This window comes from Vipera ursinii (genome assembly GCF_947247035.1).
Source record: "Vipera ursinii genome assembly, chromosome: Z".
Classification (NCBI taxonomy): Eukaryota; Metazoa; Chordata; class Lepidosauria; order Squamata; family Viperidae; genus Vipera; species Vipera ursinii.
Window position 1 is genome coordinate 12,986,921 of NC_139517.1, and position 18,185 is coordinate 13,005,105.

At 43.3% G+C, this 18,185-nt stretch overlaps 1 protein-coding gene across 3 annotated transcripts in view; it reads right to left on the bottom strand.

Annotated features, from left to right (window-relative positions):
- The window catches only part of ITGAL (integrin subunit alpha L), a 77,268-nt gene that overhangs the window by 12,118 nt on the left and 46,965 nt on the right, over positions 1-18,185 (bottom strand). For all 3 annotated transcript variants that reach the window (XM_083378070.1, XM_083378069.1, XM_083378071.1), the window contains 13 exons: positions 16,735-16,883; positions 15,611-15,748; positions 15,295-15,498; positions 13,984-14,114; positions 12,546-12,706; positions 10,527-10,678; positions 9,751-9,879; positions 8,780-8,853; positions 8,141-8,273; positions 5,765-5,869; positions 3,787-3,866; positions 2,064-2,150; positions 103-178 (listed from right to left, as the gene is read on the bottom strand). In XM_083378070.1, coding sequence (XP_083234196.1) covers positions 103-178; positions 2,064-2,150; positions 3,787-3,866; positions 5,765-5,869; positions 8,141-8,273; positions 8,780-8,853; positions 9,751-9,879; positions 10,527-10,678; positions 12,546-12,706; positions 13,984-14,114; positions 15,295-15,498; positions 15,611-15,748; positions 16,735-16,883 — 1,619 coding nt within the window. The remainder of the gene's footprint in view (positions 1-102; positions 179-2,063; positions 2,151-3,786; positions 3,867-5,764; positions 5,870-8,140; positions 8,274-8,779; positions 8,854-9,750; positions 9,880-10,526; positions 10,679-12,545; positions 12,707-13,983; positions 14,115-15,294; positions 15,499-15,610; positions 15,749-16,734; positions 16,884-18,185) is intronic.

Below are 18,185 nucleotides of genomic sequence, written 5' to 3' on the forward strand. Positions count from 1 at the left end.
AGCCTTTTGGGCCACATTCTCCCAAGTCCACTGGATTCTAAGCACCATGAAGGACATCACAGAGTTCTTATTTTGAGGTAAATCTTGCAAGTGCTGACTCACTTGGTAGGAGTGTGTTATGTTTTTGTTTTCTTGCCGCCCAGAGCTGAAGTCAATGTATTGGCTAGATGTTTCTAACCTGCAAGAGACAAAAGCAAGAATGGATAAGCAAGGAAGGAAACACCCCACCCCCCCAAAAGTGGAATTTATGCCACAGCAAGAGGTCTTATTATTACTAGTACCCTTCTCCTGCTTGAGCAGGGGGCTGGACTGGAAGACCTCCAAGGTGCCTTCCAGCTCTATTCTATTCTATTCCAAATTCTAAGAACTGTCCACAATACAAGCTGAAAAGGGAAAAATAACACTGCAGTCAGTATTTGCAGACAGAGGGCCCCTAATAATGTTAAAGCGAGAAACATTATGCAGCCATTCATGTTGTGATTCAGGGTCAGCCTGTGGGTTCGGCAGTTGGATCGGACGACTCAGAGGAGGAGGAGGAGGGGGGTGTTGAAGAGCTTGCTGAGGGGATTAGACAGCTTGATGAGAGCCCCCAGCCAGGCCCCTCTCATCTGGTCACGACACAGACCCAGCTGTGTGAGCTTGACAGCGTGGATGAAGATGACCCACAGCTGGCCCTGTTCAAGGACGCCCGACACAGGAGGCAGTCAATCAGGAGTAAACAGAGGAAGGCAATGGGGCACCTCGGAAGGAGGCAGAGAGAGGCCACGCCCTGAACTGTATTTAAGGGGAATGTGTGGGAGGGCTGGTTTGCTGAAGGCAACCGCTTGGATAGTTCCTGTTTCTTAAAACTTGGTTCGTGTCTTGTTCCGTTTGTTTTTGTAGCAATAAATTTGGCAGGCGTAATTCCAGCCTCTTGCCTTCTTGTAAAAGGGGTTGTCCCTGCCTTTTCTGCAGGGCCGGTAGCAGGCTGGTACAGAACAATTCAGTCCTTTTTTAACTGGTTCTCTTCGTGGAAAGAAAGAAGGCAAGTGGGGGAAAAAAGAGAGGGCTGCAACTCAAAGTTGACAAGGTGTGGACTCTGCTTAATATTCTATGAACCCTCCCCATAGCAAATCATACAATAAAAACTTCATTTAGAAGCCCAGTCTTGGGACCAACCAAAGTGTCAAACTGCCGGCCTATGGGCCGGATGCATCATAGCGAAACCATGCCCGCCCCATTGCCAGCAATGGCAAAAAAAAAGTCGTGATATGTCACGCAACGTTGCGAGTTTGACACCCCTGCTCTAAAGTATATTCTGCGTTTGTGATGATGCCATAATAAGCAGCTATTGAAAGCCAAGGAAACGTCATATCTTCTGGGAAATGAGTGTGTGGAAGATTCTGCAGGAATTTCAAACATAGGCATTTGTACAGTTACATGTTCAGAGTGTGACTGATTCACAAGCACTAGCTTGTTCTGGATGTTAGTGTTCTGTACCAGCCTGCTACCGTCCCTGCAGAAAAGGCAGGGACAACCCCTTTAGAAATGGCAAGAGGCTGGAATTACGCCTGCCAAATTTATTCACATAAAACAGAGTAAGACAAGACACCAACCATAAAACATGAGCTAAGAAGCAGGAACAATCCAAGCGGTTGCCTTCAGCAAACCAGCCCTCCCACACATTCCCCTTAAATACAGTTCAGGGCGTGGCCTCTCTGTGCCTCCTTCCGAGGTGCCCCATTGCCTTCCTCTGTTTACTCCTGACTGACTGCCTCCTGCGTCAGGCGTCCTTGAACAGGGCCAGCTGTGGGTCATCTTCATCCACACTGTCAGGCTCACACAGCTGGGTCTGCATCGTGACCAGATGAGAGGGGCCTTGCTGTCCAATCCCCTCAGCAAGCTCTTCAACACCCCCCTCCTCCTCCTCTGAGTCGTCCGACCCAACTGCCGAACCCACAGGCTGACCCTGAATCACAACAGTTAGATTCATTCTGCTTAATTATGGAATATACTACAGTGGCATACAACTCTGCTATCCTTTCCAGGAGAAAAAATGGAAGAAAGGGCAACCAGAGTCTTACCCTTTAACGATGATGTTGATGGGGTACTTTACAGGGATGCTACGAAGAGCTTTGTTGTTTGGAAGAGTTTCGTTGTCCTCATTCTCACTATAAGAGAGTAAGGCAAGATTACACAATGCAATCTTAGAACTAGTTGTTCCAGAGATGATCCAGACTTCTGCATCCATAAGCAACAAGAACAACCTCCCCCTCTACCTGAAGAGAAAGTTTTTCGATGTGTGTGTGCCACCTGCTCTAACATATGCTGGCGAAACATGGACGCTAACCTCACAATCGATACAAAAGCTACGAAGGGTACAAAGAGCCATGGAAAGATACCTGCTCGGCATTGCAAGACAAGACAGAAAGACCTACATGCGGATTAGAGAATAAACCACAGCATATGATAGCATCAAGAGAATAAAAGAATTAAGATGGAAATGGGCTGGTCACACAGCGAGAAGAAATGATGGCAGGTTGGATCAAGGCAGCCACCGAGTGGATCCCATTTAATAAAAAGCATCCACGAAAGAAACCTAGAACAAGATGGATCAACGACACCAGTAATTATTGCGGGCCCAACAAGCAAAAGAAAGCTCCAGACCGTAGAAAATAACTTTCTTACATATATCCATAGTTTTTAGTTTACACATATTCTAATTGTGATGGATAGGATAAAACTTGTCTTTTAATTTACAAATAGACAGTATATATGAAGGGAAAATGAGAGGAAATATTTATGGTAGCAATTTGAAATCTGTACTAATGATATCTGTATGTAATTGAATTACTACTACCCAGCCACCACGTTGCTTTTCAAATATGTGAATGTAATATCAGAAAATCAATAAAATTTGTATATTTAAAAAAAAGAAAGAAAGCTCAAGACAGTATTGGCTGGAAACATGCAGGAGAGGCCTTCATACCACAGTGGATACAGAAAAGGCTTGAATGAAAGCAACAAATACATTTTGTTATAGCCAACATGCATATAATTCTTCTCCAGCATCTGAAACAGGTAGCCCTTGCTTAACAACCATTTGAAGTTATAAGGGAACACCCCGCCGCAAAAAAAAGGTATTTATAACCCAGTTCCAGAGTTCTGAGAGCTACACAGCTAGTTGCAACATTCTGCAATCACGTGATCATGATTTATGACATTTCCCACCCTTTTTGGCAGGGTTCCAAAGAAAAACGCTCATGAATAGATTTTTGTAATGACTGAAGTGTTCACTTAACGACTACCATGTTCAATTAATGACAGCTACAAAAAAAGTAAAATTGGATGCGGTCATGTGGGTGCCTTGAGTTATGGCCATCATGACATATGATGGAAATTTGGTGTTCCGTTATGGTCATAAGTTGAGGACTATCTGTACTACATTATAGTAAATAAATACTAAATTAGCATTAAATTATAATAAATAGAAGCTATACGCTGGTGGCTGCTATCGTGGTTTCCTCTGCCGCAGCAAACTAATCTTTTCTTTCAATCCACTTTCCTCTTTTCTTTAAGATCTTTACCTTTTCGGATCCACCCAATTTTACCATGTGCACCCTGCCATTTCTCCATGATTTTCCTTTCCAAAACTTCATTAATTTTCCATCTTTCCTCTCCCTTCTCATCCTGAGTGGAAGACTTAAGATTAGGACCACTCATTTTACCTTCTAGGTAGCAGCTAACATAATAAAGCTGCAAGAGATAAAACACAATGGTTCAGTAAAACAAGTAATTGAAGTTTACCTGGTGACATACACCACCATCTCCAAGCTTTCTTTCCAGGCAGCGTTGTCGAGCACACCAAACTGAAGCTGGATCACAGTCTAAGAGGGAGCAGGTCAACACTGAGATAGCCTGCCAAGCATTTTATGGTCTCTTTCATTCTATGTCTCTGGCCTTTGACATATCAGATCAAGCACTTTCACTCCCATTAATCTCACTAAACAATAGAAGATGCATATCCTTACATTCGGAATTATAATATATATAAATATATAGTCAAATTTCTTTTTGCTGACAAAGAGTTAAATGGGATAGCCTCCCATTTAACTCTTTGTCAGCAAAAAGAAATTTGAATACACAATGTTTTGCAGTAGCAACTTGAGACCTGCTTAATGCTCCTAGGTTGGAGCTGCAAGGCAAAAGAAATCATAATAATAGAACTGCAGTATAGCAATTTCAAAAACCCAAGGTGCATCAATCAAACCAGTCTGACCAGGGGAAAAAAACATATATATATATGTGTGTGTGTGTGTGTGTGTGTGTGTATGTGTGTGTGTGTGTGTTTATATATACATATGTATGTATATTACATTTTCTGCCTTTTGCACCTGATCTTCTAAATTCCACAGCCAAGATGCTTAAATTGTCTCTAGAGTCATTGGGGGCGGGCACAGTCACCCAACAATGCCATACCTAAATGTGATTGGGATGTTCTTGTTTGACACCATGTTGGGTCAAACACCACTGATGTAAGTTTGTAAGTTCCTGTTTCTAATTTAACACAATATATGAGCCAGCCATTGTGCATGATTCAGGAAACCATGGCTAAAGCAAATGGTGGCTTATTGTAAAGTGTGAAGTAGCCCATAATTTCTTTCAGGATACCGGTTTTGCTATAGGTCTCATCTTTCAGCAGCTTCTGCTTCCAAAAAGTGGGTAAGGTCATAATCTCTAGTTTAAAAAGGTAAAGGTAAAGGTTCCCCCGCACATGCGTGCTAGTCATTTCCAACTCTAGGGGCCGGTGCTCATCTCCGTTTCAAAGCTGAAGAGCCAGCGCTTGTCCGAGGACGACTGCGTGGTCATGTGGCTGGCATGACTAAACGCCAAAGGCGCATGGAACGCTGTTACCTTCCCACCATAGTGGTCCCTATTTTTCTACTTGCATTTTTATGTGCTTTCGAACTGCTAGGTTGGCAGAAGCTGGGACGTGTAACAGGCACTCACTTTGTTAAACGGCACTCGGGATTCGACCCGCCAAACTGCTGACCGTCTGATCGACAAGCTCAGCGTCCTAACACACTGAGCCACCGCATCCCATTTAATCTCTAGTTTAAGAAGATGCTATTAGACAAATAATAATGTGCAAGAGGGTCAGCTGTTCCATACTGTGTGCTGTAAGATGACCAACTGATTTGCAAATTGTAACTCATCCCTAGGAGCACTTTAGGATCCTTGGTACCTGTAATGACTAAGCCAATATACTTCAAATCATGCCTTCTACTAAGCCAGAGGTAGGCAACCTTGGCTCTTTTATGACTCGTGGACTTCAACTCCCAGAATTCCTGAGCCAGCCATGCTGAGGGGAAAGGGAGAGGTTTCCAAGCTGAGCTATGCTGGCTCAGGAATTCTGGGACTTGAAGTCCACGAGTCATAAATGAGCCAAGGTTGCCTACCCCTGGACTAGGCCAATATAATGGTATGTGGGAATGACCTTGCCTTGTTCCTTCAACTATAGTGACTTTTGAGTGTAGTCTATTGCCCAGTCACAGCACAGGATTGCCAAGGTTTGCAAGCAACTGTCCGTACATTTTATGACTCAGCACGTGGGCTTAATTTTAATCCAGTGTGTCCTGCAAACCCAGGAAATTCGGTGAGCGGATCAAACCATGGCTTAAGTACCAGTAAGCATTTCTTGCCATACAGCCATCATCCTGCACTGAAGATGGTGAAGAGCCACCACTACAAGCCCCCTACCAGCCTCACTAGGATGATCGTATACCTTCGTGCTATTCCTGAAGATGGGATGACTGACGTTGCAAGCAAGGCCTTGAAAGTCCGGGCGATGAATCATTCCATTACAGCTCAGGGAAACGTGAGGATTGGACTGGGGAAAAAAGAGAAGTGGTGGTGAGATTTGCTTTAATTGCTGCTAGTTTCTCCTTTCCAACTCAAGGCCAGTTATCCCGTGCTGGAACGTGGACCAGCATCACAGGAAGGAGGGTCTCTTTTCCGGGGGGGGCAGAGAGTGGCACTTGGAATGACTGGTAGGTGGAGGAGGCCCCTCCCTAGCAGTTCACAGAGTGTGCTGTATCTTATATTTATGCAGGTAGTTGCTTTAATCTGGCAAGATTCATGTCAGTCCCAAAGAATCAAGAAGGACACCTGGAGTTACAGGTAATCCTTGACTTAGGACCACATCTGAGCCCAAAATTTCTGTTGTTAAGCGAGACAGTTGTTAAGTGAGCTTTTCTCAATTTTACCACAATTGTTAAGTGAATCTCTGCGGTTGTTTAAGTAGTAACACAGTTGTTCAGTGAATCTGGCTTCCCCATTGACTTTGGTTGTTAGAAGATTGCCATAGGTCAGGGGTAGGCAACCTTGGCTCTTTTAGGACTCATGGACTTCAACTCCCAGAATTCCTGAGCCAGCCATGCTGAGGGGAAAGGGAGAGGTTTCCAAGCTGAGCCATGCTGGCTCAGGAATTCTGGGAGTTGAAGTCCACGAGTCATAAAAGAGCCAAGGTTGCCTACCCCTGCCATAGGTGACCTGGGAGTCCTGCAACTGTCATAAACGCGAGCCAGTTGCCAAGCGTCTGAGTTTTGATCACATAACCACCGGGATGCCGCAACAATTGTAAGTGTGAAAAATGGGCAGCAGTCATTTTTTTTCAGTGCCATTGTAACTTCAAACAGTCACTAAACAAACTGTTATAGTTTTATAGTTTATAGTTTATTAAATTTTTATACCGCCCTTCTCCCTAGGGACTCAGGGCGGTGAACAGGGCAGATAATAAAAGTACAAAACTACAAAAGTTAAAATAGAATTAAATTAATGCCCAAGATAAAACAGTAAAATATACAAATATTTAAAAACCCAAATAACTCCCCATCAGGCCAGGCCAGCTTGTTCAAACAGGTGGGTCTTTAACCCGCGCCGGAAGGAGCGGAGATCCGGTGCCATCCGGAGCTCCACCGGCAGTTCATTCCATAAGGCCGGGGCGCCCACAGAGAAGGCCCTCCCCCTGGGGGCCACCAGCCGGCATTCTCTGACTGGAGGCACCCTGAGGAGGCCCTCTCTGTGGGAACGCACAGGGCGGAGGGGGGTTGACGCCGGCAGCAGGTGGTCCCCGAGGTATTCCGGACCCATGCCATGTTATAAGTCAAGGACTGCCTATACTTCTGAATAGTTCTTTATTGTTCTCTTATAAACAGAATCTTGCCAGACCAAATCTGTATAACTATAGACATACTCTATGAATTGCTAGGGAGAATCTGCCTTCACTCTCTTCTTGCCTACCAGACCTTCCCAGCTTTGCTGTCTCTTTGGCCTCTGGGAAAGAGCCCCTCCCTGCTTCAGCTCCGGACTGCATTCATTCATTCATTCATTCATTCATTCATTCATTCATTCATTCATTCATTCAATATGCTGTCCATCTCACCATCAAGCGACTCTAGGTGGCTTACAACGTCATAAAATTCTCTCTCACTCTCTCTTGGCTCAATCCACCTCACAGGGTAGTGGCTGTGAGGAAACTAGGAGGAGAATAACGCTTAACAAGTGACAAAATGACAATTCAAAACAATTAGAATGTTAAAAGCATTAAAAAAACATTGAGCGCTAAAAGTTAAAACGTTAAAATTCACAACAAGCCGAGTAAAAAGGACCAATATGTAAATGGAGGGCAGGTGGGATCTTCTAATCTACTAACCACCTCCACACTGGGACACCTCCCTCGGGCCTCAAAGCCAGGTTTACAGGCCCTTTCAGAAGGCCAAAAAGGTGGTGTTGGATCCCACCTCAAGGGACATGATATTCCAGAGGGCGGGAACCATGGCAGAAAAGGCTGTTCTCCCTAACCCTGCCGGTTGGAATTCCCTGGCTGATGGGGCCCACAGCGTACCCCTTTGGCCAGTGTGGGTGGGGTGGGCTAATCCCACCGGGGTGAGACCGTTCATCAGAACACATGCCATAAAGAGCTTACACTCACCACATAGTCTGACTTTTGGGCCATTAGAAACACAAACATCCCAAATTTTGTGGCTTTTCCTTTACCACAATTCTTCCAATGGGTAAAAGGGAGCTGCTGAAATATATGCTATTCCACCTGGGGGGCACCCACTGCAAAGTCCTGCCTTCAAAAAGGTGGCATACGCACCGAATATTTGCGAAAAGAAAGGCCTGGCAAATGGGGCACGTAGAGAGTCGTAAAATAAGCATCTTCCCGCTGATTCACCAATTCCAAATTCATTTCTAGCGGACGGTGAGGAGATGCAACCAGTTCCTCAGACCTATTGTACAGGAGAAGAAGGGGTTAATGCTATTCCGTTCCCAATTTTGATAAATGTACAGAAAACAGAGCCAAATGCAGAATAACCAGAGTTGGAAGGGACCTTGGAGATCTTCTAGTCCAACCCCATGCTCCGGCGAGAGACCTATACCATTCTGAACAATTGGCTGCCCAATCTCTTCTTAAAAATCTATTCCAAATATGGTTTTACCAGTACAGTATAAAGCCGTACTAGCACTTTACATGTTCTTGATGCTATCCTTCTGTTGATGCAGCCTTGAGATCCGGCAAACTTGCTAAGTAGCCACCAGAGTGTTTACACAATGCAATTTCACCCTGGAGCCTCTAGAACTGTAGAAAATGGGGCAGAAAAGAAGCTAGGGGTTTCCGAAAGATCATTTATTCAACTCCAGCAGCCTTAAAACTCGAGGATTCTTCCTTGTAGACATGCTTGTAATTTGTGGCTTCATTCAGCTTCGTTCAGCTTCACATTACATTTATACTTACCCTGAAGAATGGAAGGTAATTTTCAGGTCAGCCACACAGACTTCATCCGTTCCACAGTTCTTGTCAAAAGGAATCTGTTGCATTGGAGAAGATAGGAAATATTTCCATATGTCCAGTGTAATACCTTGCCCTGCTGAAATTTGCCAGATTGAGGCCCACTTCCTGGCTCCTTCCCAGCTGGCTTTAAGCTGGTACATCCCACCTATCTCCATCCTAGGGACATCAGTTGTCCCTAACTGCTGAAACTCAAATTCACTCAAAACAATGTCATTTCCTGTGTTCCCAGTTCTTCCACAAGCCACTAAGCACATCTGTCTTCATGGCTAAATCTATGGGGTCCTTGGTGCTCTCTGAGCTTGGTCGACATTGTCAGGGATAGCAGGGCATGAGATTTGCTCTCATTTTATATTCTAGTGCAGGGGTCTGCAACCTTGACGACTTTAAGACTTGTGGACTTCAGCTCCCAGAATTCCTCAGCCAGCTGGCTGAGGAATTCTGGGAGCTGAAGTCCACAAGTCTTAAAGTCGGCAAGGTTGCAGACTCCTGTTCTAGTGGCTTGTCCTGTCAGTGTCAGTGGGAGTGGCCTCGGTAGTTCCTTAACTGGGTTATTGTGTACTGTTTGCTTGTTTGGCAGTTCCTCGATCAAGGTATTGTTTGTGTCTTGATAGTCGGTCTAATCTTAATCTGTTAGCCAAACAAGCTAACAAGTAGACAACAGCCCGATCAAGGAACCACAAAGACCATTCCCATCAACACTGACAGAGGAAGCCCCTGGTATGTAAACAGAGAGCAAACCCCACTCCCTACTAGCACTGATGATGTTACCTACTTTGGTGATGAAATGTCTGCCAGAAAACAACCAAATTCAGAGGACACCACAATTCAGTCCTGATTTTCAAATACTCTCTTCTATTGATAGCTAAATCTGTTATTCCTGCCCCCCCCCACACACACACATAAAGAGGTCTCACCTCCACCATTGTCCTATTGCTTAAAGGATTCAGAATTGGCCTGGGAGGTCCACTCTTCAGCAAACCATCTTCCTCAAGGGAAAAATTCACCAGGAGTTTGATGGCTGACAAGTAATCCTCAATGCAGTTCTGAAAGACAGAGGCAGGAGCTGCTTAAGCAAGGATTCTTGTACGATAATATGGCTCGTAACCATCACATTAGCAATATCTGAGGGCAGACTAGCCAACATTCTCCAGAAGAGGCTGGTGCCTTCCTTGTTTCACCAACGCACAAAAGTCTAGAATCTGTGAACAGTGCAGGTAGTCCTCTACTTACGACCATTTGGTTTAGTGACCAAAGTTACAACAGCGCTGAAACAAGGGAACTTATAACTAGTCCTCAAATTTATGGCCGTTGTGGTGTGCCCGCCATCCCAAGATTGTGATTCAGGCCCTTGGTGAATGACACGTATTTAACACACTTGCGGAATCTCACAGTTGTGCGATTGCTGTTTGCAACCTTCCAGGCCGGCTTCCAGCAAACAAATTAATGGGAAGGCTGCAAGTTCAGTCTTACGATGCTTCACTTAACAACTGCACCATTTAACAATGAATTCTTTGGTCCCTATTGTGGCCATAAGTCGAGGGCTACCTGTAGATTTCATATTTGGAAGGAAGGTTACTTACTGGAAATTCTTCTGTTTTTCATTTCACCCTTCCTCCTCTAGATGTAACACTACCACCTGTACCTTTAGCAACACAGGTAAGAGGTTTAAGAACGAGTAGTTCTGGTTTACCGTGATATTAATTTCCTCCGATAGGCACACTGGCTTTAGAGAGATTTCTTCGGCCCCGTTTATAATATTCTTGCCATTCCTAAATTCTCCTCGGTACTTCACCCTGTCTGGGTCAATCTCCATGCGAAACAAGAGTTTTGCAGACAGTTGTCCTGGAGGGAAGAAAATGGCCAGTGTGTATAAGGCAGAGCAGAGACTCTGCAAGCCCTCTGTCTTTTTTGATGACCATCATAGCATAGGGACGCGGTGGCTCAGTGGGTTAGGACGCTGAGCTTGTCGATCAGATGGTCGGCAGTTTAGCGGGTCGAATCCCGAGTGCCTTGTAACAGAGTGAGCGCCTGTTACTCGTCCCAGCTTCTGCCAACCTAGCAGTTCGAAAGCACGTAAAAATGCAAGTAGAAAAATAGGGACCACTACGGTGGGAAGGTAACAGTGTTCCGTGCGCCTTTGGCATCTAGTCATGCCAGCCACATGACCACAGAGACGTCCTCAGACAAGCGCTGGCTCTTCGGCTTTGAAACGGAGATGAGCACTGGCTCCCTAGAATTGGAAATGACTAGCACGCGTGTGCGGGGGAACCTTTACCTTTTTATCATAGCATATCTATTGTATCAAAACTACAATTCCATCCCCTCACTCCCGTGCCTTCAAAAAAGAGTGAAAAGCCAGTAAACAGGAAGTTCTCATAAGTTTCCTTTTTCAGGTAATTTCAAACAGTCTTTAAGCAACTGATCAAGGACAACCTATATAAAACCAATTAAAAACAATAAACATTTTTTTAAGTAAAAAGCGCTAAGGAAACAAACATTTTCTTTCCTTTTAGATAATTAAAGACAACATTGTGCTAAGGGGAAAAAGTATCAGAAGGAATCATGACAGAAAATCCCCAAGGGGATTATTACAGGTAGTCCTCGACTTACAACAGTTCATTTAGGGACCGTTCAAAGTTACAACATTGCTGAGAAAAGTGACATGACCATTTTTCACACTTGCAAGTGTTGAAGCATCCCCATGGTCATGTGATCAAAATTCAGACCGTTGGCGAGTCACATTTATGACGGTTGCAGTGTCCCAAGATCATGTGATCACCTTTTGTGACAAACTGATAAGCAATGTCAGCGGGTAAACCAGATTCACTTAACAACCACGTAATGAACTTAAGAACTGCCATAATTCACTTAACAACTGTAGCAAGAAAGGTTTGTAAAACGGAGCAAAACTCACTTAACAAATGTCTTCCTTAGTAACATACGCTTTGGGCTCAATTGTGGTCATAAGTCAAGGACTATCTGTTTCAGCCAGGGGTCTCCAAACCTGCTGACTTTAAGACTTGTGGATTTCAGCTTCTAGAATTTCTCAGCCAGCTATGCAGGCTGGGGAATTCTGGGAGCTGAAGTCCACAAGTCTTAAAGTTTAGAGCAGGGGTCTTCAAACCTGGCCCTTTTATGACTTGTGGACTTCAACTCCCAGAATTCCTCAGCCAGGCATGCCTGTCTGAGGAATTCTGGGAGTTGAAGTCCACAAGTCATAAAAGGGCCAAGTTTGAAGACTCCTGGTTTAGAGACACCTGATTTAAGCAATTGGAGGCCATTCATAAAGAATGCCAAAGCCATTGGTGCCTGAACAAAAAACTATTTTAAAAAAGGAGCAACATTGGAAGCGCTGAATAAAAGACATAGCCGAATCCAAAGCCTTGGTAGTGCTTTGCTAGCCTAACACCACCACGCCATTTTAAATAAATAAATAAATAAATAAATAAATAAATAAATAAATAAATAAATAAATAAATAATGAAGACTACAACAGGACCCAGACACAGAAAACACTCAAATGTACTGGACTGGCTGATTCTACATTTGGGTTCTTTTTTTTATGTTGGCAATTTCACAGGAAAGCAATTAGCACCAAAGAAACCGTGGGCTGTTTTGCTTTCTCCCCATATCACTTGCTGTGCAAACTGATGTGAATGCTGGATTCTTCTTTGGATTAGGATCAGGATCAGCCCCACAGATGCCTCACCTGTGTAATTCTTGGTGGCAAAGCTGTTATCGAAGCAGATCCTGAGTTTCAAATTTATGTTATGCCAGGGTTTGCTGGGCCCGGCGCATTCAACATCTTTCACTGGAATTTCCTTCGGCTCAAAGGTCACTTGCGTAGCCACGTTGACAATTGGTCTGGATCTGCAAGTACCAGAAAACAAAAATAATCTACTAGTCCCTGTGGATCAAACCTTCTACATTTAGGTGAGGAGGGATGGAGGTACCGCTGTTTGTTTCAGAAGAGAAAGAAATGTAGGAGTTTAAAATTGTAGAGTCCGTGGAAAGGAAAAAAAAAGCACTGTGTTTATGCAATTAAACAAGTACAAGGTAGTCTTAGACTTACAGCCATTTGTTTAGTAGCTAATCAAAGTTACAATGGCCCTGAATAAAATGACCTAGGACCAGTTTTCACTTGACCGTTGCAACATCTCCTCAGTCACATGATCAAAATTCAGATGCCTGGCAACAAGTTCATATTTATGACGGTTGCAGTGTCCCGGGGTCAGGTGATCACCTTTTGCGACCTCCTGACAAGCAGAGTCAATGCGGAAGCTGGATTCCCTTAACAACCATATTGCTATGGCTGAACGACTGCAGTGATTCATTTACCAGCTCTGGTAAGAAAGATCATAAAATGGGGCAAAACGCAGTTAACAAATGTCTCACTTAACAGCATACGTTTTGGGGTTGTGGTCATAAGTCAACGGCTACCTGCAATTATAATTTAATTTGGGAAATAATTTTCCAGCTCAGACAGACTTTTATCTTCCTAAAATCCAGGGGTTTTATTTCCAATAATTTACTCCTCCCCATCTCAACCAATTAGAGAAAGATCAGTCACCTTTTGCAAAAAAGTAAGAAAGTTGTGTTTTCTCTTTTTCCACAACTAATTATCGTTAACAAGAGTCAGAGTTTCTCTTTATTCTGCCTTTAATCTTTAATTCCAAACTGTTTCTCTTTCTCGCGATATGTATAACATCTAACGTAACTTTCAAATCCCTTATCTTCGCTATTTAAATGAAAAGTCTATATTTTGTTGATTATTTTCAATTATTCCGCTGAAGCCTCAAGAAAGGGAAAAAAAACCAATCTTTCAAATATGTAGAGCCCTTTTTTCTTTCTTTTACAGTATACTAGTATTTTTGAAGGTAACAAAAAGTGAATTGCTTTCTACAAGTTGGGAAATTTTGATTCTGGTGTTCGTTTAAATGCTAATCCTTTCTCAAGTTTTTTTTTTTTTGCTAGAGGAAATAAAAACTCTCCTCGTAAATTCCTGGTTTAAGAAATAGTGGAAACTGAAAATATCATTATGCGTCCTACAACTGTTCTTTCCTTCACTTTCTGGTCTTTCTTTCACTTCCTGAAGTTTTATGGCCTCACCTGGGACAAGCCAAGAATATGAACTCTCAATCACTTACTGAAGCACCATCACCTTTCCCAAGGCTCCGACTGCAATGCTGGTGAGGCCATCTCCACTGAGGTCTGTCTTTCCATGGATGGACTGTCCAAAGTATCTCAGACCAGGAGAAACGCTGGCTCCACTAATTCTCTGCAGGAGATAAAAATGCAGTTGACTTAACTAGAAGTAAAGTTCCAGACTGGAAGAGTCTTTAGACCTGATTCTTTCCGAAGGCTGGTGCTTCAAAAACTAATCTGTTCGACTACGTTTTACAGTTTCTATTGCCACATTTTAATATATTTTATTACTTTCTTGGAATAACGATAGATGGCCATCCCAAAGTTGTTGTTTTTTTTAAAAAATGAAGTCATCCTTCCCGAGCTTGAAGTCATTGGTCTTCTTCCATTTGTAATCCTCCTCCTATTATTATCACTCCCAGCATTTCATGTTCTTTTTTTCCTTATTACAAAAAAAAAGGAGAGAGTGACAGAACAGATACAGAATTTCTTTGGTCAGTCATGTTGGCGCTGTCCATTCAAAGATATAATTTTTGACAGACAGAAGAAACCTGGTAAAGCAGGGGTGTCCAACCTTGGCAACTTTAAGACTTGTGGACTTCAATTCCCAGAATTCACGTTGGCTAGGGAGTACTGGAAGCTGAAGTCCACAGCTCCTAAAGTTACCAAGGTTGAATACCCCTGTTGTAGATTATCAATCCTCTAGGACAGGGGTGTCAAACTGCCGGCCCGTGGGCCAGAGGTGTTGTGGCGAAACCGCACCCACCCCATTGCCGGCAATGGCAAAAAAAGTCCCGATACATCGCAACAAGTCACATGACATTGCGAGTCTGACAACCCTGATCTAGGAGTTAGTTCTAATGTTCTCCCAACCCAAGATTGACCTTCAAAATGTGAACTGAACGTGCCAGAGATGCTCTGAGCACCTCTTATCCTGGGCACATCTAATTGATGGTGACTTGCATAGAGATGTTCAGGGCAGGCTCTTGGCTAATTAAGTGCCCTGGGCTCATAGGATCCTTAGTATTTATTTACAAGTAAAATTTCTTATTTCTTATATCCTTCGGACTGCGTTCCTCTCCTGATTATTTTACAGAAATATCCATGTAGTTTCACTGGAACAATATGGAAACACTTGACCATTGGCGTCTTCTCAGAGGCCCACAGCTCTAGCATTTAGTAGTGGCTTCTAATCCAGGTACTACTATGATCTCACCTGTTAGCTTTGGAGATCAGCAGCGAACAGCTGGGTGTGGCATTCTAGCAAATTTCTCAGGCGATAGTAGCACGTAACACCATTGCTGTAGCCCTACCTGGCTATACTCCATCTGCAGAGTCTTCTCGTGGCTGTTGTAGATGTAAACAGCTCCCCTCTCTTCATCCTCCAAGGGAGCTCCTATAGCCACGTCCATCTGTCCATCCCCATTGATGTCTGCCAGATCTGTGATGGCTGCTCCGAATCTGCCCAGGGGGTATCCTAAATTCCCATTAAATTCTCCAAGGAGAATGAGATTATCCTAGAAGGGAAGGAATCTTTGAGAGAACGTTCACTCTCCAAATCTAGGATACAATGTGGGCCTCTCGCAAATGTGTTGGATGTGTATTGCCCTGCCCGTTTTCATGCCTCACCTCTTCCCAGCCATATATATAAACCCGGCCTCCTCTCGTTTCAGTGAAATATTGCTGGGCCCCGATAAGCAGCAGGTCTGTTTCTTGATCACCATCTAGGTCCACAGCACAAAGCACCCCTCCAAAATATGACCCAGTCTGCAAAAGGGGTGTCAAAATGCATATAGTGAAAAATGCAGAGTACCAGCACAGGATCCCCAATCATAGATCACAGACGTTTGATCTTTCTACGGTACTTTGAGTCACATACATTTACATTGTCTAACTAGGTCTGGCCTGTTTAAACATCTGAACACACTGTGGGTTTTAATACACTACACCTGTTAATTGGCCAGTATTTGTTCTCTCTCTCTCTCTCTCTCTCTCTCTCTCTCTCTCTCTCTCTCTCTCTCTCTCTCTCCCCTCCATGTTTAACCATTCCATGCACCTGATGAAGTGAGCTACAGATGACAATAGTCATACAGTAAAATCTGTTACTCAGTGTTATCAGATCCCTTCTGATTTTTGCCATATTTAAATCCTGCTTCAGTGAAGTCATCTCCATACATAACATTTGTTGTCTTAAATGGTGCTATCGGTTTTTTTCTTTTTGCTGATTTTTGACTACAAGAGACTTTGTGATTCTAGCTCAGGGGTCTTCAAACTTGGCCCTTTTATGACTTGTGGACTTCAACTCCCAGAATTCCTCAGCCAGCGTGCCTGGCTGAGGAATTCTGGGAGTTGAAGTCCACAAGTCATAAAAGGGCCAAGTTTGAAGACCCCTGTTCTAGCTTAACCTCTCAGCCACCGCTCTCTGCTAGGGAAAGAGAAGGAGAAGAATCATGGTTAGGTTTTCTTGGGCCACCATGACCATCCTTTTGCTATCAGGGTTTCCCAATCTTGGCAATTTCTGGGTATACAGACTTCAACTCTTAGAATTCCACAGGCAGCCTAACCACTGAAGGGACTTGAAGAGGAGTTGAAGTCCATCACCTTCTCTTTGCCAAGATTGGGAAACACTGGCCTAGTTCTAGTAATGATGGTAGGCAGCAGTGGACCAAAATATCTAGAAAGCTCCTTATGACTAGAAGACCTTCAAAGTCCCTTTCAACCCTATGATTATGTGATTCTTTTTTTTTCTTTACCTGTTCCCCTTTAATTTCTTGCTTTAATGTCCAGTTCTGAGTTTTGGCATCAACCTCAAATAAGAGGACCCTTCCCAAATGTTGGTATCGAGGGGCGCCAACAGCGTAGAACTCTTTCTGATGATGCTGGAGAAAACAGAGTGTGTACCCTGGGAAGGTTAAAAACATGTAGATGGAAATCCCACAGAATGTTAGGCCAATCTTTCTCCACCTTGGGAGCATTCAGATGTGTGGACATCAACTCCTAGAATTGATAGATTTTTTTCAAGCTGCCAAGGTTAAGAAACACTGGGGTAGGCTGAGGGCCTTCTGCACAACAAAGCAGCTTATTAATAGCACTTTACAATGCCTTGGTAAGGCCACACCTGGAATACTGCATCCAGTTTTGGTCACCACGATGTAAAAAAAATGTTGAGACTCTAGAAAGAGTACAGAGAAGAGCAACAAAGATGATCAGGGGACTGGAGGCTAAAACATACAAGGAACGGTTGCTGGAATTGGGTATGTCTAGTTTAATGAAGAGAAGGACGAGGGGGGACATGATAGCAGTGTTCCCATATCTCAGGGGCTGCCACAAGGAAGAGGGAAGAGTCAAGATATTCTACAAAGCACCTGACAGGCAGGACAAGAAGCAATGGATGGGAACTAACCAAAGAGAGAAGCAACCTAGAACTAAGGAGAAATTTCCTGATAGTTAAAACAATTAACCAGTGGAACAAGATGCCTCCAGAAGTGGTGAATGTTCCAACACTGGAAGTTTTTAAGAAGAGACTGGACAGCCATTTATCTGAAATGGTACAGGGTTTCCTGCCTGAGCAGGGGTTTGGACTAGATGACCTCCAAGGTCCCTTCCAACATTATTATTATTATTATTATTATTATTATTATTATTATTATTATTATTATTATTATTATTATTATTATTATTATTTCTTGGATTCTGCAATAGAGAGGATTAGATATTCTGCCTGAGCTTACACACTGTGTTACACCAAGTCTTGTTTTTATTACAGTTTCTTAAACAAGTCAGAATAACTAGATTTACCCATTACCTTAAGTTTGGTGTATTTACTTGGCAAAGCATATCAGAAAACTAGGTTCATACAGCATGCAACCTGCAGGTCATGATTTATAAAACACAATCCCTGGGTTAACACATTATGTTAGATTGCTTTTTTTAACAATTGGTATTTAAAGACCTATATAAACTATTGAGTCTGTGCAGCCATCAAAGATTTCATAGAAAAAAACCCATCATAGGGATTACTGTAGTCACTTTATATCCAAATGCTTATTATTATAATAAGTAGTCCTCGACTTACAACCATTTGTTTAGTGACCGTTCGAAGTTACAACAACACTGAGAAAATGACATGACCCTTTTTCACATTTATAGCCATTGTGGCGTGCATGTGGTCATGTGATCAGAATTCAGACACTTGGCAACTGGC